Consider the following 25,088-nt stretch of genomic DNA (forward strand, 5'->3'; position numbering starts at 1 on the left):
TTTATTTTTGACTAGCTGTCCCCGACCCACTATGTACACGTCTGCGACCCACTTTTGGGTCCCAACCCACCAGTTGAGAATCCTGCTCTATATAAATCTTAAATTGTAATATGCCAGATTTGGATTTCACTAAATGAAGTTGGAAGAAGAAAAGAAAAAAAGTTGAAAAATGAAATGACGTATAAAGAAACAAATGGTATAAAAGGCATTCATCCACTGTTCTAATGGCTTCTGTATTTTTTTTGATTGATTAATAATACATTTGATGTCTTGTTTTATTTCTCTCAAACAATGAAAATAATTTCGGTTTGTAAAAATAAAAAAATATTTCAATTCATGAATATGGAATATAGCAAGTTTTGTTAAGACTGACTGTGTGCTACTGTATGAGTCTGTGTGCGCGCGCCCGTCCGTGTGTGTCTCGTGTGTGCAGTGCTGCTGTCATGTTTGTTAAACTTCTCTCGGTGCTGCTGCTGTTCATGATTTTCTACAATGAACCCGCTTGGGCTCAGAAAAAGAAAGAGGTAAATGAGTTTAGAACTAAATGTCTCTCTGTGGAAAAACTTTGCTTTAAGTTTGCTGCTCTCGTGCCAAAGTTGACTGCGCCTGTCATTGCTAAAGCTAAAGCTAACAGCAGTAAAGGCTGGGGAGTAAATTACAACACTTCACATTGGAATCATTTAGTAAAGGGAAATATTTAATCTGAACAGCAGACACATTTCGTTGTGCTTTTCAAGACACTTTTGGTGTAAATACGAGAACATTTAGGACTAATCCGTTGATAATTTGCCGATAATGAAGGATTCTTATGTACATGGTCACTTTGTCTTTTAGTGACCTACATTTGATGCTTTTTAATCACTTCCTGTTTCAAATTAAAATACTGCACTGACAAACTGTGGGGCGCCGATTATAAAGTTTCGCCTGCTAAAATAAACAGCAACTTTTTGCAACATTTAGCAACAAACCACGTTTTAAAAAACGTATGTGATTTTTTTTTTTTCTTTTGACGGGAAAAAAAAAAAGGAATTTTTGTGAATTTTCTGGTATTTACTTTCCTTGTAAAAATGTCGATGTTCAATTTAAATATTAAATCTAAATGTTAAAATCAAAATGTTAAATATTAAATCAAAATGTTAAATATTAAATCAAAATGTTAAATATTAAATCTAAATGTTAAAATCTAAATGTTAAATATTAAATCTAAATGTTAAAATCTAAATGTTAAGAAAGGAGAAGAGAGTGGGAAAACATTTGGAATCAACCAGAGGAAGGAGTTGATCAAGTAAAACATACCAATACATTGGTTAATCCTACTCATTGCATATGTAATTAATAGTACAGACCAGGTCAAACAGGTCACAAATGGCAGGCAACATGAGTGCGCGGTGAGGAGATGTGACAAACAGTGGAAGCATTCACTCCATCTGAAAATTCTGTGGATAGCACTCCTTTGCGTCAATGAGCCTTTATTTTGGTACTTCCGGTGAATTTGCATATCAGATAAATATTTTGTTTCACCCCTGACATTTAGATTTACATCTAACATTTCGATTTAACATTTAGATGTATATTTAACATTTAGATATATATTTAATATTTAGTTTTAGATTGAACATTTACATTTAACAATTAGATTTAGATCGAACATTTTGATTCAACATATAGCATTTAGATTTAACATTGACATACTTTTTAAGAAACAAAAAGTCTCTCAAATATTGCTGTATTGCTGGTCAAAAGTAACATGGTTTGTTGCTAAATGTTTCAAAAAGTTGCTGTTTATCTTAGTATGTGCAACTTTACAATCGGCGCCCCATCACAAACCTTACAAAATGCCTTGGTATGGTTTTATTGGATCAGAATATTCTCACTTTATGTAATGTATAGATCTCCAGTCTCTGTGTCCATCCTCCAACATTGCTGAACTTGACCAAATGTTACCATAAAAGCTGTTCGAACCCTTGAACCTATACTGTGTAAGTGGATGAGGATGTTTCAGGTGTTTCCGTCTCTTCTGCACATTGCAGACCCTGATGTCAGAGAAAGTGACACAGATGATGGAGTGGGCCTCCAAACGTTCAGTCATTAGATTGAATGGAGACAAATTCCGTCGTTTCGTCAAAGCTCCTCCCAGAAACTTCTCTGTGATCATCATGTTCACGGCGCTGCAGCCTCAGAGGCAGTGTGCGGTCTGCAGGTAAAAGTTCATATTAAACCTACCTGTGTATTTGTAATTAATCTAACTCCTACGCTTCTTTTTTCCTCTCAGACAAGCGGACGAAGAGTTCATGGTGTTGGCTAACTCCTGGCGTTATTCCTCTGCCTTCACCAACAAAGTTTTCTTTGCATCGGTGGATTTTGATGAAGGATCTGACGTCTTCCAGATGGTGAGATTGATTTATCATCTTTGGAGATGAATTGAAGACTGAGTATGAAGGTAGATATGATGCAAAATGTGAGCGCTTGTAGAAAGTGATTTGAGCTTGTGTATAAAAGAAATCCACACACGTGAAATAAATTTAATGTCACAAATGTTGGAAAAAAAATTAGAGACTGATATTTACACATAAAATTACAGCTGCAAACTTGTAATCCATTATTTATTCACATATTTTTAATTACTTGCGGAAATGATCGTTTACAACCACAGCTCTCCGGTTACAACTTCTCCAATCTACCGCTACAGACGCACAAACTGCTTTTCTCGTGTGAATCTGCGCTGCTTGAGTTTTGCAACACATTTTGTGAGACGTCTATAGCAAAACTGATTCATGCTCGTAGAAATTGTGCCGATTTGCTTTTAAACACAGACCATTTATGATATGAACCTTATTCAGGCTTTAACCAGAAACCGACAAAGCAAAAGTGAAACCTACAGGTCTATAGGTATATCCGTGCCCAACCTGAAACCGACAATTAAAACCTATTTTTTCCTCATACAAATGACACATTTACGTTTGTCTTAGTGGTAAGCCTGTTTATGTTAATAAACTGTTAATGTCAACATCAGATCAGCGCACAGGGAAACAAACGCAGGTCAAACACAGCTGCACCAGAGACAGCAGTGGATCTATTTACATAATCCACGTATCAAATATAATGATAATCCATGTTCTTGTTCCCTCTCTGCTCTGAGGACAGTGCAGCACACACTTACACAGAGCTGCTGCTAGACATAGAGTCATGTTTAGGCAATAAATACATTATATTGATATTTAATCTTTATCACCTATATAAGTGCATTGCTGTTTTTTTTCTACGGTATTGAAACTGATATCATTGCTGGTCGACCAATGAAAATCTTGGTCGACCACGACGGCATCGACCAATTAGTTGAACAAACAACCAAAGTTGGCAGCCCTAGATTCTTCTTGGCGTCGCATACATGTGATTTTAAAACGTACACAGTGTCCCATGGAGACTAGCCCAGGGATTCACAGGGCTTTGGTTCCATAGGTGGCTGATGATGTAGTTTGAATGTAACCAAACCATTCAAACAAGACCAATAATAGTTGAATTGAAGTTTTATTTTCTCTGTGTATTTAAAGCTAGGTATGAATTCAGCTCCTACATTCCTCCATTTTCCACCTAAAGGAAAGCTCCGCAAGTCGGACACTTATGAGCTCCAAGTGCGAGGGTTTGCAGCGGAGCAGCTGGCTCGATGGGTGGCAGACAGGACGGACGTACAGGTGAAAGTCAAACACACTAGTCTCAGTGAGCAGTACATTGTGGGAATAAATTGTGAAAGGCAAGCAGTGTAACGATATAAACCTGTGATGCCTCTTTTTATTTTAGATCCGTGTCATTCGTCCACCCAACTATGCAGGTCCTCTCCTGCTGGGCTTTCTTTTGGCTGTGATCGGAGGGTTGGCATATCTACGCAGACACAACCTAGAGTTTCTCTTCAATAGAAATGTCTGGGCTTTCTCCGCACTGGTAAGACGTCGGGATGGAGAGATTCACTGATTTAACACGGATCGTCACCTGTAGCATCAGCGTGCATCGGACACAGCTGACGGCTAAATATCTTTCTTAGCATGTCTGCATCAGTAAAAACCCACGTTACATCGGTTACTGAATAGTTCCTCTGCAGTTGTTTTTTTTTTGAGGCGCATTGAACGCACCATTATTGTCTTTTGGCTTTGCGCAGAAACCGTGCAGCTGAAGAGTTGATATTTATCGTTCACATTAAGATGCACGTCTAAAGTTTGGCGATAATTCAAAGAAATTCTTCACTGTTTTTACAAGTTTGGCCTAAAATCTTTGAAATGTACTTATTAGAAGATCTATGTCTAACAACATTATTGTGCACCACATTCATTTGCCTTTTAAAGCCTGTGTTCAGCCATCTTGAAATCATTTGATTGATGGTGTCACACGGCCCCACTGCCTGTAAACATCCCATTGTTTTCTAATGGAGTGAAGCATTCAGCCTGATTTTTAGATCATGTTGAAGGACTTTCATCAAAAAGGACTTCTATTCTCAGGGTTTGTGCATCTTCAGTAGTCCGTGATTACTCGCTAACTTCAGCCATGTCAGCTGTGCACTGTTTAAGGGAGAGTAAAGGTCCCTTAGGAGAGCTCTTTTTCTCTGCTTCATTGTCACTACCAAACCGCAGAGTTGGAACTGTTGCTCCCTGTGGTCATGGAACTGTTTTTATCCTCTTTCGGTAAACAAAAGAGGTTTACATTTTCCTTTTTAGAGTTAAAAAAAGCAGCACAAGTTGGTGTTTTGACTGAAAAAGCCATTAAATGATCTAAAACGCAGGCGGAATGTTTCAATGGACTGAGATTAAAGTCAGAATTCTATAAAATGTTTGGTGTGTTTCTTTGTGACAATCAATGCCCAGTATCTGTGGATTTAATAAAGAGAGTGTGTGTTTGTGTGTCTCTTTCAGTGCTTTGTTCTCATCATGATCTCAGGGCAGATGTGGAACCACATCAGAGGACCTCCTTATGCTCACAAAAACCCAAACACAGGAGAAATCGTGAGTCTCCTGCTATTCCTGTTGTCATTTGGTAAAATCTTTGTGTTTATATAAGTGTGTGATTGATACGCACATTTTTAGATGTCACATGTTTTTTATTGGCTTGAATCAAAAAAAGTAGTCCATTATCTTTTCCTTATTAAGAGTTATTGTGACACTTAGTCACTCAATGTTCCTGCAGGAGGAAAACTAAAGGCAACAAGAACGATTAACACATTTGGGTAGTTTTTTTTTTTTTTTCCCAGTTAATCTTAGCCCCTCCCCTTTGCATCACTGACCACTCAGGGTGGCTCATTGGTTGTCATTCAGCACAGATGACCCATGTTTACATTTACCTCAGCACCAAAAGAGGAGATGTGCAAAGTGTGAAGTGAGCAGGCGTGTTCATCTTACTCAGTAGAAGATTTTTGGCTGTGAAGCCCCGCCCCCTGAGAGTGTAACGAATGTAACTGCTGATCTAGGATCTTTCTCCCTGCTTTAAAATGACTCCTGAGCACCTGATTGTGCTTCTTTTCTTTATTTTTTTTTCACCCATCATGCAACAGGGTTGTGACATTATAGAGCAGAGAAACCTATTTACAGGTTATTGGTTAGTGTTAAACTAGCTGACATTTATTTCTACTCTTTGTAGTGAGATTGCTTTCCAAACACCAACCAGTTTAGTTTTTCTTTTTGGTTTTTCATTTCTCCTGATGCATTAAATACTGTTTCCCTGGTTGTATTTACTTTGTTACATTTGCCACCTTGTTGTGCATTCTTGAATGCTCCCTAAAACATGACTTTGTGTGTTTTCAGAGTTATATCCATGGCAGCAGTCAGGCCCAGTTTGTTGCAGAGACGCACATCATTCTATTCTTCAGTATCCTTCAGTCAAAGCTCATCATGCATCGTGATGATATTCTGCTTTATGTATATCTAAAAAACCATTTGAAAGGGATCTTCCACTGTTTTTTTTTTTTTTTTTTTTTTTTACAAGTTTGGCCCTAAAATCTTTGAAATGTACTTATTAGAAGATATATGCCTACCAAAACACATTCTCATGCACCATATTAATTTAATTGCCTTTAAAACTGTAAAGTCATTCCATTTTTAAGAGCCTGTGTTTAACCATCTTGAAATCATGTGACTGATGATGTCACAGAGGTTTACATTGGGATCTTTAACTTTTCCTATTTTTTTTAGAGCAACCATTAGTAGCACAAGTTGTCATTTTGACATAAAAAGCTGCTAAATGATCTAAAAGTCAGGCTGAATGCTTCACTCCAATAGAAAACAATGGGATGTTTACAGGCAGTGGGGTCGTGTGACATCATCAATCACATAATTTCAAGATGGCTGAACACAGGCTCCAAAACTGTAAAGTAGTTCCATTTTTAAAAGGCATATAAATGAATATGGTACAAAAATAATGTGTTTTGTTAGACATAAATCTTCTAATGAGTACATTTTAAAGATTTTAGGCCAAACGTAAAATAAAAAAGAGGGAGGATCCCTTTAAGGCAGCAGGTTGCACTAGGTTATCAAACCCTTGACTGAATGTTAGATGCTGCTGTCACCATGGGCATGGTGCTGCTGTGTGAGGCTGCTACATCTAACCTGGACACTGGGAAAAGAAAAAGTATGCTGCACACTTCTGTTTATTATCAATGTGCATGTGCTGTGGCTGGTTTTAATTATTTATTTCTTTGTTTAGACCTGCAATAGTAATAGGTATAAACTCATTTAAAAAGCTAATGTCTCGCTGCATGTTTTAAATAAGATCGCAGTCAGTGTTGTGCTGCATCAAACCCAATGCAATAGTTTCTATTTTTTATTATTATTATTATTGCTGTTTGTACTGATGTAGTAGTAATGCTGTAGAGATGTAAAATGAAAAACCAACTCTTTAATGAAAAGTTCAACAGCATTCTTCATTAGGTTTCAGTTTTGTGTAAATGGAATAGAAAATATATTATTATTCCAATCGTGACATAAATATATATATATATATATATATATATAAGAGCTTTTTATTCTAAACCTTAACCAGCTCTTTAGTTTGAAGTCAGTGGACAATTATTTATTAAAACTTAAGTCAATTTTTGAACAATAAAATAAAATGTGCACAGAAACTGCAGCAAAACTTTTCATGTTTTGTTTTTCATCACTCATATCTCTAACACATCCCATCTCCATCATGTCTTTCAGTGATGTGTGTAACAGGTATCGGGCTTTTGATGCTGTTCTTCAGCTGGTTATTGTCCATTTTTCGAAAAAAGTACCAAGGTTATCCTTACAGGTAAAAACAGTCAATTTTTTCCACCTGATTTGAACAAAGCAGAGACCACCTCACTCTAACAACTGTTTGTCTCCTGCAGCTTCCTGATGAGATAACGCTGAGTGTTCCACAAAGATCTTAAAGCTCTTCTTTGAGACGCTGATTGTTCAGGGGGATTCGAACGACATTTCCACTGTTGAAAATGTACTGAGAAATATATATTGGAATGTTGAAACAATGAGTTGATCACTGTGGACTCTTGATGTGCAAAAAGTGCCTTATACAACATGAATAAAAGAAATGTAATTGAGTCAAATGAATTATTTATAAAGCTGTCAAATGGGTTTAATTCAATAAAATGTCAGTGTGTCACTGTGCTGAGTTACTATTAACGTCAGCTCGCTGTGGACTATTTATTTCTTTGTCCATTTGGTTAAGTTAATAACTCATTCCACTGACAGTGACCTTCGACATAACCAGTTAACTATTTATCATTGTTTAATATTTTATTATGAACAACTCGTGATGAAACATCTAAGCCAATCAAAATCTATTCACTTGTTTCTTATCCTATTTCAGATGTTGGCTAAAAATGTGATCAATATCAGACTGTTTACAGACAAATAAAGGCACAGAAGTAAAACCTTCAGTGGTAGTTTAAAATGGATCCAACACTGTTTTTACAAGTTTGGCCTAAAATCTTTAAAATGTCCTTTTTTAGATGATCTGTGCCTAACAAAACACATTATTATGCACCATATTTATTTAATTGCCTTTTAAAAAAGAGACGACAGTTTTAGAGCCTGTGTTCCTCCATCTTGAAAACGTGATTGATGATGTCACTGCCTGTAAACATCCCATTGTTTTCCATTGGAGTGATGCATTCAGTCTGATTTTTAGATCACTTAGCAGCTTTTTCAGTCAAAATAACAACTTGTGCTGCTTTTGGTTGCTCTAAATAATCAGAAAAGTAAAAGATGTCGATAGAGACCTCTTGTTTACCAAGAGGATAAAAACAGTTCCAACTCTGCGGTTTGGTAGTAGACAGTGAAGCAGAGAAGAACAGCTCTCCTAAGGGATCTTAAAGGGGACATATTATGAAAAATCCACTTTGTAGTTTCTTTGATCATATATGAGGTAACTTGAGTGTCCACCAGCACACCAAACGTGAAGTAAATCCATAACCTCCTGTGCTGCTTGATTCATGTTATGTTTTGACAAAACTCTAGCTCAGATATGTCATTTACACTACAGGGAACTGTTTTAAAAGGTGAAAAATCAGTATAATGTGTCCCCTTTAACTCTCCATTAAACAGTGCGCTGATGCTCTGGTAGCTGAAGTTAGTCAGTAAATCACGGACTGTTGAAAACACACAAACTCTGAGGATAGAAGTCCTTTTGGGTGGAAGTCCTTCAGAAAACAATGGGCTGTTTACAGGCAGTGGGGCCACGTGACATCATCAATCACGTGATTTCAAGATGGAGGAACACAGGCTCTACAACTGTAAAGTAGTCCCATTTCTAAGTCTATTTCAAAGATTTTTGGCCAAATTGGTAAAATAAGTAGAGGATCTCTTTAAAATGACATTTTAGTAACTCACTTTATGAGATACTAAAATAACCCCATGCCTTTGACTTGGATGTTTGTATATCTTGTTCATAAGGGTGTTTGAAAAAATCTATTTGGCGATATATCGCGATATTTCACTGCACGATTATTGTATCAAACAAAAAAATATATATGTCCAAATCGATTTTTTAAATCACAAATAACAAGTAATTTCAACATTATTGTACCCTAGTTTGCAACTACGTATATATAAAACATAGACTATGTAAGAAACCGACAATATCCAATCAATAAGTGACATATCAGTCACAACAAGGTATTCACTTTACATTTCCTAGACTTGTGAACAATTTCTAACCAACCAAAAAAAATATTATGTAATAATTTGAAGAACATTAAAAGATTTTGTAAGAATTTTCAATTATTTTCAACAGTTTAACATTAAAAATGACATCTATCATCGTCGTTTTAATTTCTCTTTAGGGCCGATTTGGCCCCCGGGCCTTGAGTTGGAGTAGACTAATAAAGCATTAAAAAAACCAAAACAAACAGTCTTAAACTTTTTGATAATTCTTTATCTCGATCTTCATCATGGCAGAAATGCCTCTAGACTTGTTTCATTTATGAAAAAACTTAATATTTTTCCCAATCAGTTGTTTGAATGTAAGTACAATGTTTATCTGCTTTGTTCCTTTTTTGTTTTGTCTATAATCTGCATAAATGTGAAATGTGCCTTTTTGTTGGTATCTGTACTTGTTCAATAACATTTTTTAAATAAAATACATTAAAAAAAAAAAAACACCACAACTGTCAATTTCCGGGCAGCTGCAACTATTGCAGACGCAGAAGAAGAAACCCGGAAAAACAACAAGATGGCGGAAAATAAAACTGATGAGAATGGACCTCAATCAGTGGGAGAAGATGGTGATTCCCCCAAATTATCCGAAATATTTGACCGCGCTTGGCGAATATATGAGGACGTTGACAGCACTAATGAACCTTTTGCTTCACTAAGTGTCCAGACAAAAGTGAAAGACGCCATCCGAATGTTGGAGGAAACGACCCGCGTGGTGGCTCGACTCGACCTGTTCAGTCGGAACGAGACGGTAGATGAGCTCTCCACGGCCGACCTGAGGTTCCTGCTGCTGCCGGCGCTGCTCGGAGCTCTGACCATGAAGCGCAGCGGCCAAGACCAGCGCCTCGACACCGTCCGGACGGCCCGGGTCTACTACATGGACTACCTGAGAAGGTGCAGAGATTATGACCTGGCAACCTTTCAGATGCCTGGCAACACGGAGCTCAGCGAGGAGGGTGAAACCCAACAGTGCACGGTCAGTAAATGTATGTTGATAGGTTTATTACAGGGGGCTGTGTCAACAATGGCTTTGTAATAGGGTTGGACGATATGGACGATTTCTCGATATTTATTATTATTATTATTATTATTATTATTATTATTATTTATTATTATTATTATAAAATAGCGATATAAATCTTGATTATTAAAAAAAAAAAAAAAAATCACTTTAGATTATTATTATTATATGTTCCACCTATACACATGAATATAGAACAATAAACAACAAGCACGGTATCAGGTTGTAGTAGTGTACATATAGGGGTTTTCAGTTTACATTACTGGTAGTTTTCTTCATTATAAAAGAAAAGTAAGGGTGACATCCCTTAAATCAAATGACTGCAAAAACACAATTTACTCAAAAACAAAACAAAAAAAAAAAACCACACACACGAGGATTAAAAAAATGCAAAATAATTACATATTATTTACACCAGCAACGCATAAACACAACAAAACCACTAAAAATTAGACAACAGTTTAAACTCAATGACTCCAAAAGCCCACAAAATGTTTAGATAAATAAATAAAGTGATTGAAAAAAAGACACTACACAACAACAACAAAAACACAATTTACTTATTATTTTGTTTTCTCGAGTTTCTCTAGCAAACGCATCTTGAAGTGACATTTGGCTGAACTTTTCTTTTCCCCGTGCTACCTGCTGATGTTGAGGGCAACGACTTTTAACTTCGTACATTCTTCATATTCCACTACATGCTTGCGGTTTAGGTGGTGGAGCAAATTGCTCGTGTTGCCGCCTCCGGTGACAACTTTAGCCCGACTACACTCATATAAAATGGTTGTTTGGTTGATGTAAGATTTTTCCAAACAGACACTGCTCCTCTTTTTGGCACAAGTTCTTTTGTCATCATGTTCTAGTAGTTCTGCAGCTTCAGAGCTTTCAATGTTTTTCTTATCCATTTACACCATAACTAACACCAGAGCGCTACTGTTTACCTTCTCGCCCGTGCAACCTTGAAAAGGATCTGGTCTAATGCAGCGCAGCATTCCCAACGTTGTGTAATCAAATACACTGGTATTCGGTATGAACCGGTATACCGCCCAGCACTACCATTAAATGTATGAAATCAATCTGGTTTCAAAAGTGTCCGTGCACCAAGTTCAGAGTTACACTATGTTTATTTTTTATTAATCACAACTTTTGCGTGGGAAGTGGCGGACGCCGCTTTCAAGCCCTGTTTTTTGCGCAAGCAATCTTCATAAATGAGGCCCCTATATATTAATATTTAATTTACACATGAATGTGGTCAAGTTAAACATTTTTTTTGTTATTTTATTTTATATTGTGCATTGTTGGAATGTCAGTGCTCAATAAATATTTTCATGTTTCATATTTACATTAATATAAATTTATACAATTGTAAAATGCTATAATTTTATTGAGGTTAGTACATATTAATAGCCATAAATAAATGCAATAGGGCTAATAATTGGCATAATAATTTATTTTGGTTTTTGGCCAAGAATTTTCATTTTGATGCATCCCTAGTTCTTATAAATGTCAAAATTTGTTCTAAAACTATTTCTAATATTTTGGCAAAATTTGCACAAAGTTTTTTTTTTTTAAAATCAAAATTAAATAGATATTTTTTCTTATTAAAGTACACAGGGACAAAAGACATTTGGATAAAAATGTCTCATTATATACAGGTGCTGGTCATATAATTAGAATATCATGAAAAAGTTGATTTATTTCAGTAATTCCATTCAAAAAGTGAAACTTGTATAATGTATGCATTCATTTCACACAGGCTGACATATTTCAAGTGTTTATTTATTTTAATGTTGGTGATTATAACTGACAACTAATGAAAACCCCAAATTGAGTATCTCAGAAAATTAGAATATTGTGGAGAAGTTCTATATTGAAGACACCTGGTGCCCTGCAAAGGGCTTTAAATGGTCTCCAGTCTTGTTCTGTAGGCTACACAATCATGGGGAAAACTGTCTTTTGGACAGTTCTCCAAAAGACGACTTTTGACACCTTGCACAAGGAGGGCAAGACACAAAAGGTCATCACTAAAGAGGCTGGCTCTTTACAGAGCTCTGTGTCTAAGCACATTAATAGAGAGGCAAGGGGAAGGAAAAGATGTGGTAGAAAGAAGTGTACAAACAATAGGGATGACCACGCCCTGGAGAGGATTGTGAAACAAAACCCATTCAAAAATATGGGGGATATTCACAAAGAGTGGACTGCAGCTGGAGCCAGTGCTTCAAGAACCACCACACACGGACGTATGCAAGACATGGGTTTCAGCTGTCGCATTCCTTGTGTCAATCAAGCTACTCTTGAACTAGAGACAGCGTCAGAAGCGTCTCGCCTGGACTGCTGCTGAATGGTCCAAAGTTATGTTTTCTGATGAAAGTACATTTTGCATGTCCTTAGGAAATCAAGGTCCCAGAGTCTAGAGGAAGAGAGGAGAGTAGGGATGTAACGATTCACTCAACTCCCGATACGATTCGATTCACGATACTGGGTTCACGATACGATTCTCTCACAATTTATTTTACAAAATGGGACTGTATATAAATGACTGAAAAATATTCCTTTGTTTTTTTGGGGAAAATACTGTACTATTTTCCTTTTATTTTTCATTGTCAAAAGAATCCCTTGATAAACTATTCAAAACAATGCAATTTAACTAAAAATAAATCTTGAATGAAATAAATAAAAGAATAATACAACTGAAGAAGAAGCTTATTATTTAAATTCTGGTTCTACAATAAACAATACAAAACTGCATAATAGTTCTTTTTCTTTTTAAAAGTGCAACTGAAAATTTATTTTGTGCCTAAACAATTGGACTTTAAAAAACAACAACCAGTCATTTTACTGTATTTACATCAGATATTTGTTTGAACCAGCAGAGGGCGCTGGAAACCCAGTCGTCGGTTGGCATGCAGATATCTTGCAGTGAAGAAGAGATGCTATGCTAGAAGACAGAGCTAATAGAAAAACGTGACTTTTACAGATATTTACGTAATATTACAGATATTCTTTCGGTGCTAAAGGGGTAAGGAATCATTTATGAATATGTTTAAGAGTAGAAGGCGGCCAGATAGCGCCACCAGATAGCGCCCTCTGCTGTTTAAAAAAAGTACTGCGATTCAATTTTCACAGCATCGATGTGAACCTTGATACCTATGAATCGATTTTTAACTGCCTTACGATTAATCATTACATCCCTAGAGGAGAGGCACAGAATCCATGTTGCTTGAGGTCGAGTACAAAGTTTCCACAGTCAGTGATGGTTTGGGGTGCCATGTCATGTGCTGGTGTTGGTCCACTGTGTTTCCTTAGGTCCAAGGTCAACTCAGCCGTCTACCAGGAAGTTTTAGAGCACTTCATGCTTCCTGCTGCTGACCAACTTTATGGAGATGCAGATTTCATTTTCCAACAGGACTTGACACCTGCACACAGTGCCAAAGCTACCAGTACCTGGTTTAAGGACCATGGTATCCCTGTTCTTGATTGGCCAGCAAACTCGCCTGACCTTAACCCCATAGAATATTTATGGGTTATTGTGAAGAGGAAGATGCGAAACGCCAGACCCAACTATGCAGAAAAGCTGAAGGTCACTATCAGAGCAACATGGGCTCTCATAACACCTGAGCAGTGCCACAGACTGATCGACTCCATGCCACGTCGCATTGCTGCAGTAATTCAGGCAAAAGGAGCCCCAACTAAGTATTGAGTGCTGTACATGCTCATACTTTTCATGTTCATACTTTTCAGTTGGCCAACATTTCTAGAAGTCTTTTTTTGTATTAGTCTTAAAGCAGAACTAAGTAACTTGTGCTTAGCCCTCCCCCTAAAGGTCCCTTTTGTTTATGTCATTGTTGTAAACACCCCGCACCCCCAGCCACTTGCCTCACCCCACAGCTGCATGTGCACCTTTGCTCTCCCAAGACTGAAAAATCCTAATACAAGTGACACTAAAGGTGCTTCCAGACATATAGTCCCATGTGACCATGTGAACAGTATGAGGAAGAGAGACTAGTAAAATAAATAAATGAATCATGTGGGAGTAATACGGAAGGGAGTGTGGAAATGCGTGTGATGTTTGTTTGTGTGCTGACAAAGCGGCTCTGAAGATGGATGGATATTTGTGGGGTGCTGCCTGATGGAGCGTGCGTTCCCGTTGCCGTGACGACATTGAGTATGTATTTGGCTGCCGTAAAGCAGTACGTCTTGCCACCGGGTCGGAGGCAGGGAAAGTTGCAAGTGCTGTTTCCTGGCTAGAGACAGCAGGGGGAGAGGAAAGACCCCCCCAATCACCCCATAAACACTTGTAATACCCTCACAGGGACTACGAGAAGGATTTATTAAGGTGAAAAAGTGACTTAGTTCTGCTTTAAGTAATATTCTAATTTTCTGAGATACTGAATTTGGGATTTTCATTATTGTCAATTATAATCAAAATGAAAAGAAATAAACATTTGAAATATATCAGTCTGTGTGTAATGAATGAATATAATGTACAAGTTTCACTTTTTGAATGGAATTACTGAAATAAACTAACTATTTTATGATATTCTAATTGCATGACCAGCACCTGTACATAGAGTATGTTGGATGAATGGTGCCAGTGTTCCTTACTTTTTAATTTATGACATAAAGAAAAATTCTCTAAGAAATGAAAATTATGATAATTTTACACTGTATTTCCCACATTTATTATAGCTGTCATCTTTTATATTCTTACTTTATTAATCCTTTTTAATCCAGTTTTTAAAGCCTGTTTAAAGAGAAATAAGCTCAGCTTTACTTGTTGTGTTTCCAATAGTCGGCCCCGCCCTCGTCAGACCTGGTCGCCATGGCAGCACAGAGACAAGCCAAGATCGATCGATATCGGAAGAAAAAAGAGGTGGAGTCTAGATTGTCGGCCATGCGACAGGCCGTGGAGAGCGGGCAGGCTGAGGACGAAGTTTGCAGAGAGTTTTATATCCTAAACATACGTCGATGGATAACCGTGTGTCTGGAGGAAATAGAAAGCATTGATCAGGAGTTACCGATTCTCCAAAACATGGACGTCCTGAAAGAAAACGCACCCAAGCAGAAATCAGGGCCTCACAGGGCTCCGATGAAACCTTTCATTCTCACTAAGGACTCCATAAAGGTGAGTCACACTTCTTCTATTCTTCTTCCATTTTTATATCACACAGTTCTGGTGAAACGGAGATGATTTTTTTCTCTAAAATTCATTTTTTCACTGATACTGGCTACTCTGTCTTTGTAAAACTAAGTGAAAGAATAGAATTCAGTTGTTTGTATTGTTATTTTTTATTTTAACTGTGCAAAATAGATAAATCAAAATAAAAAAAACAAATTACAATTTTCAATAAAATCTAAATTGTATACGCCATATTTTTTATTTTGAATATTATTTTATTTTATTGTAAAAGTTTTATTTACAATAAATTTTTTAGATGACCTCATATGGGGTCGCAATTACAGTTTTGTATTGTTTTTTTTTAAATTTTAACTGTGCAAAATAAATTAATAAAATAATGTAATAAAATCTAAATGTTGTATATTTTTTTTGAATAGTTTCTTCTTATTTTTAAAAGTAAAATAATTTTTTTTCTAAAAACAAGTTCAAATTTTTAAATAATTTTAATACATTTTATTTGATTTTATTATTACTTGAAATTTCAGGCGAATACAGTTGTTTGTGTTGTTTTTAACTGTGAAAAATAGATGAATAAAAATATTTTTAAATTTTAATTAAAAATTTTATATATTTTTTTATTTTTATTTTATTTTTTATTTGAAGTTGTATTTTTGAAATTAATTTAAAAAAAAAATTTTTTAGACATTTCAGGTGTTAAAAAATGGATTGAAAATATAAAATGAAACAAAGTGTGAATCTAACTGTAATATTCCATGTTGGTTTGTATTCAGGCTCAGGTTTTTGGGGCTGGGTACCCGAGCCTCGCCACCATGACGGTCGACGATTGGTACGAACAACACCAGAAACGAGGAGTTCTGCCGGACCAGGGTTTACCGAGGAACGTTCCTGTGGAGGACGGTGACGCGAAGGAAAGGGAGGAGGAGGAGAAGGAGAGGAAGTGTGAAAACGACGACGAGGAGTCTCTGACGAAGGCCAGAAACTGGGACGACTGGAAGGACAATCACCCCAGAGGTTACGGAAATCGTCACAACATGGGCTAACCTGAGCATGCTATGCTATGCTATGCTAGCTGTGTGTGTGTAATCTGTCACTGTTGTTAGCATGAGGAAGATAAACCAAGAATAAACTCATCAAACATGTGTCCATTTTCTACTTCTGAGGATCTGTGCTCATTATTTACACACAGACGTACATCTCAGTGTGAGATTCTGTCTTTGTGTCGTTCATAATTAGCAGAGCTTAGACCTGGATTACCTGGACATGAATGTAACATGTATGTTGGGTTTGGATCAGAGCTACACAACACATCATTTACTGTAACTCTACAGGTAAAGGGGCAGTTAGACATAAACTGTATTTAATTAACGTAATCTTCCCAGTTAAGCCTCTCCATGTCCCTTATTATTGGTATTAAGTTCACAGTTCACCTGAAACTTGTTTTTTCCAGAGCTAATGCTTCCTTTGTGGAGCACAAACCGACAAGCCACATGAAAACACTTCATCCATTTTTATTACTACATCTGTTGTAAAGAATTTGATATGCCTTATGATTGCTTTATTGTTGTTTTTTTTTTTTTTTTTTTTTAAAAAGAAAGGTGGCGTGGGGTTGTGGCATGAGAAAAATATATAAGTAAATGCAAAACAAGAAATGACTGATTTTAGTCTGATGCTGCACTCTAGTGGACATTTGGTGTTATTACATGTTGAGTACAATAATTAAATAATTAAAAAATGTGATTTTTGTCAGCATGTGTATTTCATTTAAAATGTATTTGACTTTGAACTCATTATAAGCTTTTACGGTTTCAAATTGAGTTAAAAATCTAATTAAAGTTCAAAGACTGTGAAAATAGAAGCACAGCTAAAATAATATATGCCCATCATGACAATCCATGGTATCAAATGGATGTTTTATTTGAACTCTATTGGATATGCTACACCTCCCAATTTTTATACAATGGCGTATTTGGGCTACATAAAATTGAAATTAAAAATCTGGGCACTACAAGATTAAAATCGTAATATTTTGAGATTATCCATCCATCCATTTATTTTCTGGTCTGCTCGCTCCTTTTTCACAGGGTCGTGTGGGGTATTTTGAGATTAAAATTGTAATCACATCACATTACACTCACCTTCAAATAGTCGACTCCTTCACACCCCTTCCATCGTCCCACCCTGACTCCCCCATCCCTGTTCCTTCCCCCCCAGGTGTAACACTGCTCACTCTTTGTATATTCTCCCTTTAATAAGGTTTTTCTAACCCTTCCTTAGGGAGGGATGGTGATGGTCACAATTATGCAATAAAATAAATTAATTTATTTACTTGCAATAATAAAACATGCCATGATGTCACAAAAAGAGTGCGCTACATGTATAGTGTTGACTTTCGACAGCATGTGCAGACAAGGTATAAGTTCAATTAAAGTTGTAATTTTATGAGAATAGAATCGCATCTTAATAAAATTGTTATGTTGGGAGAAAGTCATAATATTTCAAGATTAATGTAATATTTCCAGATTAGCAATGCATCCATTTTCTGGTCCACTTGCTCCTTTTTTTTTAGGGTCGTGGGGTATTTCAAGATTAAAGTTATAATATTTTGACAATAAAATTGTAATTTTATGAGAACACAGTCACAGTATTTTTAGATTAAAGTCATAATTTTATGAAAAGGATACACAGGCGTGCCCATAGATATGTTGGTTTCCATCCAATAGCTCTACAACAGTGTCACCCCCTCTATGTATATATCCCTACACTGGCACAGCTGATTACATTCTACTACACTATAGTAACATCACAAAGTAGTTTCAGCATAGCCAAAATCCTTCCTCATTGCCCTTTCTTTTTTTATATATGCATATATGTCACACTGAGACTGCACTTCTATTTGAAATGTATTTATTTACAAGGACAGTGCATATTCACGGCTCAACTGTAGAATAGCCAGAGTTAGCCAAAAGGCCAGTTTTCATCTGCAGTTCTAGGCCAGATGTACAACAGGAACCCTGGAAATAGGTCAAGCTAGTTGATTATCACATGGCAAAATACAGTAAACATTACATTACATTTGCTGCATCAGCAGGGATAAGTCACCAAAACAAACGAGCAAAAAAAAAAAAAAAAGAGTTCATGCACGACAGAGCTAAAGTGGGAATACAGCTGGAGACAACAGAACATAAGCAGTTCATGAAACAACTAGAATCAGTATTAAAATACATAGTCAATTACATTAGTCAGTTACACAATAAAGGCGAGAGTTCACTGCTGGCATGTTTGAATGCTAAGGAGCCAATGTTTGATATGCAGACAACAAAGAGAGGGATAAAGTACATTAAGGGTCACAGGTTTGAATCCCACCCTAATCACCACGTGTGTGCCCATGAGCATGGCCCTTAACCCACTAACGCTGGGAAGTAATCCTCACGAGGGAGATAATGTTTGTAATAAAACAACAGGCTCAGAAATGAACAAATATACATTTTAATTTCCTTGTTAGACCCAGAATTAAATGTGTTGATGAAAGTACTAAGGAAGAAAACAGCCTCAATCATTGATGACCTACTAACAATTGATCATAATACAATTACATGTTTAATTTCAAAATATTTACTGATGTTCGTTTACAGTAATGCTGACTTTTTAATTATTTTTTATTATTAGAATCAAAGCCGTCATCCCTCACACTGAGGATAACTGGATCTAAGGTGATATTCTGACATCACAACAGGTGATATTGCACTACAGAGCTCGGCTTCCAATGAATCTCCAGGTTGTGATGCTTTGATCCATTAAATCAATAAATATTTTAGAGACTCTTTCAAGAAATCCCTTTCACTCATTTTAAAGGAAGCAGACGGCTTAAATGTCCCGCTGTGGCAAAACAATATTGGATTTTTCTTAAATGGATCCTTGTTTGTTGTTACAAATCTGTTCCAAAAAAGGTTTTATTTGTTCTGGGACTTCTATCCAGTTAAATAGTCTGTGTTTCGATTGCAAATTAGAGAATGACATTTAGAAACGACTTGGGAACATTTGGGCAAATACAAACCTGCAGAAACTACATTGAACCAAATGGAAACATAACTGCTCACGTTGTACGTAGTTTGAGATAAAAAGCATCTGATATGTTAAATTGTAATATTGTAATTTAAATATTTACAGTATATATATATATATGTTTTTTTAAATTAATCTATTAAATGTAAAAATAAAAGTGTTGGGTTTACATGTGTGTCTGAAGAAATTACATACGTATGCTTCAAGGAAGTGCCTTTTTTTATTTGTTCTATTTTGAAGAGTTTAGTGAATGCACTGATGAAGCTTACCTCCACTAACATCAAGAATCGCTGTTAATGTACCAGGGACCCCCTCCACCCCCACCCACCCCCACCCCCTATTTTATTATCTTATTTTATTTTCCGGTGGACGACTTTCTGAGGCAGTTTCAGAAGTAACACTCATTTCCTCCATGTTGGTGAGATTCTCCATTACTGCATTCCCATTTGACTTCTCCTTGGAGTATTGCTCCAGATAATGATAATAACAGTGTCTTTATTCCACACTCGACTCATTAACTGAGATTGAAAAGTTGGTGCTGCACAGGATCCTCTTCATAAAGACAAACGTCTATTCGTTTGTTTTGAAACACGAGGTATGAGGCGCCGATTGTAAAGCTGTGCATGATAATATAAACAGCAACTTTTTGCAACATTTAACAAGAAGCCATGTTTCTTGACTGACTTTTACAGCAATATTTCAGAAATTAGTTTTCTCATGTCATTGTTAAATATAAAAATATAGGACAGTTTAACATCACGTCCCGTGTATAATAATTCTAACATTCAAATTTGATGTTTAGCATTTAGATTTAACATTTACATTTAACATTTAGTAATTAGATATAGATTTAAATGTAATATAATATTTAAATGTAGCATTTAGATTTAACATTTAAATTTAGATTTAACATTTAAATTTAGATTTAACATTTAAATTTAGATTTAACATTTAGAATTTAGATTTGACATTTAGCATTTAAATTTAACATATAAATTTAGCATTTAGATTTAACATATAAATTTAGCATTTAGATTTAACATACATATTTTGATTTATCATTTAGCATTTAGATTTAGATTTCACGTAGCATTGATATTTAAATGTAACATTTACACTTAACATTTAGATTTAGATTTAACATTTACCAATTAGATTTAAATGTAACATGAATATTTAAATGTACTATTTAGATTTAACATTTAGATTTAGATTTAAAATTTAGAGTTTAGATTTGATATTAAGCATTTAGATTTAAAATATAGATTTAGATTTAACATTTAGCATTTTGATTTAGATTTCACGTAACTGATATTTAAATGTAACATTGAGATTTAAATGTAACATTGAGATTTAAATGTAACATTTAACATTTATATTTAACATTGACATAATATTTTTTACGAGAAAATGTAATATCGCAAATTTTGACAAATATTGCTGCAAATCTGGTTTAAAAAGTAACAAAAAAAAAAAAAATCAGGTTTTTTTTTTTTAAACATCGTTTGTTGTTAAACCTTCTATTTAATTTAGCATGCACAACTTTACAGTCGGTGCCCCATAGTGATGTCGTTCCTTGCACCTCCAACTAATGCCTGTTTTAAAGCGAACAAATTGTTCAATGCAATCTAGCCTCACAGGAGAATGTGACACAGTCACAAAAATGAAAATCTATTGTTTTTGGCATGGAAGCACATTTTAAGCATGATTTTTTTTTTCATGGTGAAACACAAATTGTTGTTGTGCTAGTTGGACATAAATTGAAGCTGTATTTAAAGTTATTGTATTTTAAGTTATTCCCCAAACTATCACCTTTAATGCAGTGTTTTTCAACCTTGGGGTCACCTGGATTTAAAATTGGGTCACCCTCAATGTCTAGTAATAATAAATGAATGTAAAACTTAATGAAAACAAAAGCATAATGTTGTCGCGTAAATAGGGCCTAAAGCAACAGACACTTTTGTACAGACAGAGTGATCAAATCTAACAAAGGATCAAAGGCAGAGAAATACAATTTACCAAATGAACAAAGAACGTCTTTCTTCTCATGTGAGTGTAGCATCTACATGTGAATGCATGTGAGGCTTGTGGCCTCCTAAAATACCTAAACATCATATGTTCACACACAGTTGTATTATAAAGAAATCAAGAAATACGCTCTTATGTGTACATCTGCTGTGAAAATGGTTTAAGAACACTGACTAAACGATGATTATTGCATACTACTGTTATGGTTGACGCACATAGAAAATCATGAATCGTGAAGTAAACTGAAGTTAAAAAATCCTGCCATCAGTTTCCGGTGTTCAAAAGTACGAGACAGAGCTAGAACTAGAAAAGTTGAGATGGGTCTCATACTAACATTAACTCTACGTCCTCCATTACTACGACCTCCAAATGTTCTGCTACCACATTTATGCAAAACTGCAAGCAATTAAAAAACAAAGCAACAGCTTTAGAATTGTAAATATGCCAAAAGTAGCATCCATAACCTTTTCCTCCATCTGTTCCTTCAACCACAAACTGTCTTTGCATACATTTGTGTTTTTATGTGGGTGTAGATTTGGATCGTCCACTTCTTACTTTTAGACCTTAAATGTCTTTTAGTTTTCTTTAATAGAAACAAATGCTTCCTCATAGGAATATTCATGGCTCTGCTTTTCTCCTTAAGTGTCTGTTTGTCATGAAACCTGTTATTTCTGTGTGTGAGGAGAACATCCAAGGACGTTTTCTGGACCAGCTCCACCCAAGAACAACTTATTGAACTTATTTGTTTCCAAAATCATCAGCTGTCAGTTCATAAATGAATGCTTTGAATATAAATAACGTTTGTGAGTGACTTCAATCTTGCTGATTTGTTCACCAGTTTATATTTTATACTATGTATAAGCTTCTTTATTAACAGCAACTCAGCCACTTATACACTTTTTTTAATTACTGTTATGATAATGATGATGAATATATATTAATGTATTTTGCAGGAAAAACACTCCCCAAAAAAGAGAAATAGTAGAACATGGGAAATTTGTTCATAATAAATATTATGTTTTCAAAAATGTATGTTTTCCTGATGCAATGGTTTTTATATTTTTTATGTTACTTGTCAAAAACTAATAAACAATAAATGATTATGAGACAGAGGAAAGTTACAATGAATTCATGTAAAGGTTTTTCAATATTTGCGAGTAATGAAATAACCCAAAGTTGGGGTCCAAAATAAAAAAAATCAAGAAGTAAATAAAAAAAAATAGTTTTATTCCCCAAGAAACAGTAACCTTTATATTATAGATTAAAACAGATATCAGATTTGTTGTTTTTTTATTATTTCCACATGCAGTTATGGGTCAACGAAAATAGTAAAAAGTATTTTTTTATGATTTCAAGAGACTATCACCCAAGAACCAATGCATATATGTGACTTATCATTAGTGATGTGAACAGTCTATGTTCATAGCTCAGAGCTGATCAAATTACAGGGAGATGAGACGTGCAAAAGTCGACACATACCCAACCCCCCCTCAATAAATTGTTGATATTCACAAAGAGTGAAGAGCACAGCAGCCATGATAAAGAGATACAGTATACAGAAATAAATCAACCAATATAATTAGAACCACTTTTTTTTTTTTTTTTTAACTGATGAGAATAAATTCTACCAAAATCTATATGGACGTCAGAATGAAAGAGTACCTGAACCCGATTTGTTTACATTTGTTTACCCTTAGAGGAGGCTATATATTTACTATTTTATTCGCACTATATTACTTTTTATTTTGGGATTGTTTTATGCATATCACAGCAATAAAGTTGCACTTTTGACAATACAGTAAGGCAAAATCGCCAGCCCTAATTCTTACCCATCATGTTAAAAGTGTTAACTGCAATCTAAGACAGTATTTCATTAACATCTCAATGAGAATGAATTGAAACTTTGGAAACAGAAGGGCTGCGCCTAGAAAAGTATAGGAAGAAAAGATGAATTCATTATTGACAAGAGTGTATTGAGAGACAACAAAGAAAGCATGTGGCATGGTTCCACACTCAAGGATTACATATGGAACATGCTTGGAATTTCAAATAACATCAAGAAGTTCATGGAGGGCAGTATGTCCAAGTGGAGAACAATGGCGAGGGTATAGGAAAGATACCATCATATATATTTAAACGTGGGATTTCTCAGAGAAACAGTTTATCACCTCTAATGTTTGTGATGGCAATGATATCATTGACCAAGACTTTGAGAAAAACTAAACCATCATACATTATGAAGAACAAGACAACCATCAACCACTTATTATTATGGAAAATTGCAGAATGTCATGGAAACATTAGCTTTGTTTCCATTACCTGTGGAAATGCGCAAAATCGAAATAGCGCAATAGAAACGTAATTGAAACACCTGAATTTTGAAAAAACACATAAATATTGCTACAAGGTTTTTATGCTTTCATGAAGAGGTTTTTGATATTGAAATGTATAACAAAAACACAATGGAAACCCTTTTTTACCCAAACACAAGTCACATGACGTACCTGGTCACATGACCACTTCTCCCAGAGAAAACATGGTACGTGTGGACAGAAGAGGAAACCAAGACAAGTCTTAGCATTGTATTTCAAAAATATTACTGCCACATTGGACAACTAACAACAAAGGAATACAGAGTGTTATAAGGAGGTTTGGAGCATCCATCGTCTTCCAGCAATGAGATTTCACGAGAGTTATGAGGCTCCTGCTAAAAACAACCTTCAATGGAAACACATTCAAAGCACAGTTACTTTATACTTTGTCAAAACTTTAGAAACATCACTTTTATTTTGAGAAAAAACTGTAATAAAAACACAGCTAAAGATACACACAGTGAACGATGACATCGGAATGGAATTTGGACTCGATAAATGTGCTGCGATACTTATGAAGAGAGGGAAAATATCAGCACCAGAAAATATTGAGGTTCCTGGAGGAAATGAAATATGACTGTGATGATTAAAATACGTGGCAATCCCTGGCCATTGCAGGGTTTTATTGAAAAAGGATGAAAAGCTGGAGAAATACAGAGAGCTGGGTTTTGAAATAAGCAGACCTAATTGTAAGAACCAATGTGATACCGATAGTGATAGGAGCACTTGGTACAACATCAGAGATACATGATTCATACCTGGCAGAAGTTGGAGCTGAGATGTCCTTTGAGACAATACAAAAAAACGGCGATTCTTGGGAGAGCACAAATACGGAGAAAAACACAATGATAGCTGATAGAATAATCTTCTTTTTGCTTCAGAGAAGTACCCGAATCATTTTTTGGTTTTGTGAGACCAGTCACTATCAAAACTGTTAAAAAGCAATTAATAATAATTAATAATGAAAAATATAAATGTTTTTCTAAAGCAAGAAACAAGAACGTCTCTAATTGTACGGTTGCCATACGGACAACCACTGGTGCTATTGGTACGGTTACCAAAATACACGTACGAAGGATTTTGGGGTTGAGGTTAGAGGATTAGGGTTACGGTTACGGTTATGGTAATGGTTAGGCTTAAAGTTAGAGTTAGAGTTAGAGTTAGGTTTAGGGTTACGGTTACGGTTATGGTTATGGTTAGGCTTAAAGTTAGAGTTAGTGTTAGGTTTGGGGTTATGGTTAGGGTTACGGTTACGGTTATGGTAATGGTTAGGCTTAAAGTTAGAGTTAGAG

At 35.5% G+C, this 25,088-nt stretch overlaps 2 protein-coding genes across 3 annotated transcripts; both read left to right on the forward strand.

Annotated features, from left to right (window-relative positions):
• Positions 1-394: 394 nt before the first annotated feature.
• magt1 (magnesium transporter 1) lies at positions 395-7,558 on the forward strand. The gene is made up of 10 exons (XM_028459022.1): positions 395-524; positions 2,031-2,200; positions 2,273-2,390; positions 3,552-3,692; positions 3,799-3,939; positions 4,902-4,991; positions 5,787-5,850; positions 6,535-6,609; positions 7,179-7,269; positions 7,349-7,558. The coding sequence occupies exons 1-10, from the start codon at positions 444-446 to the stop codon at positions 7,362-7,364; spliced, it is 987 nt and encodes a 328-aa protein (XP_028314823.1). The 5' UTR covers positions 395-443; the 3' UTR covers positions 7,365-7,558.
• A 2,073-nt stretch (positions 7,559-9,631) lies between these two features.
• Positions 9,632-16,486, forward strand: igbp1 (immunoglobulin (CD79A) binding protein 1). Of its 2 annotated transcripts, XM_028459021.1 has the most exons (4): positions 9,632-9,742; positions 9,834-10,149; positions 14,987-15,319; positions 16,105-16,486. In XM_028459021.1, exons 2-4 carry the CDS (start codon positions 9,865-9,867, stop codon positions 16,372-16,374), a joined length of 888 nt encoding a protein of 295 aa, XP_028314822.1. In that variant the 5' UTR covers positions 9,632-9,742; positions 9,834-9,864; the 3' UTR covers positions 16,375-16,486. The 2 variants fall into 2 exon arrangements, with proteins under 2 accessions (XP_028314822.1, XP_028314821.1); XM_028459020.1 differs by having other exon boundaries at positions 9,645-10,149.
• The last annotated feature ends 8,602 nt before the right edge of the window (positions 16,487-25,088 follow it).

This window comes from Gouania willdenowi, chromosome 10, assembly GCF_900634775.1.
Source record: "Gouania willdenowi chromosome 10, fGouWil2.1, whole genome shotgun sequence".
NCBI lineage: Eukaryota > Metazoa > Chordata > Actinopteri > Blenniiformes > Gobiesocidae > Gouania > Gouania willdenowi.

What these genes read in the sequence shown, in the direction of transcription:
- magt1 (XM_028459022.1), top strand. Translation starts at nt 444, where the DNA reads ATGTTTGTTAAACTTCTCTCGGTGCTGCTGCTGTTCATGATTTTCTAC. An exon ending in ACCCAAACACAGGAGAAATC is followed by an intron (nt 4,992 to 5,786) that starts GTGAGTCTCCTG and finishes GTGTGTTTTCAG; the next exon opens with AGTTATATCCATGGCAGCAG. An exon ending in GCACATCATTCTATTCTTCA is followed by an intron (nt 5,851 to 6,534) that starts GTATCCTTCAGT and finishes ACTGAATGTTAG; the next exon opens with ATGCTGCTGTCACCATGGGC.
- igbp1 (XM_028459020.1), top strand. Translation starts at nt 9,691, where the DNA reads ATGGCGGAAAATAAAACTGATGAGAATGGACCTCAATCAGTGGGAGAA. An exon ending in GTGAAACCCAACAGTGCACG is followed by an intron (nt 10,150 to 14,986) that starts GTCAGTAAATGT and finishes TGTTTCCAATAG; the next exon opens with TCGGCCCCGCCCTCGTCAGA. An exon ending in TCACTAAGGACTCCATAAAG is followed by an intron (nt 15,320 to 16,104) that starts GTGAGTCACACT and finishes GTTTGTATTCAG; the next exon opens with GCTCAGGTTTTTGGGGCTGG.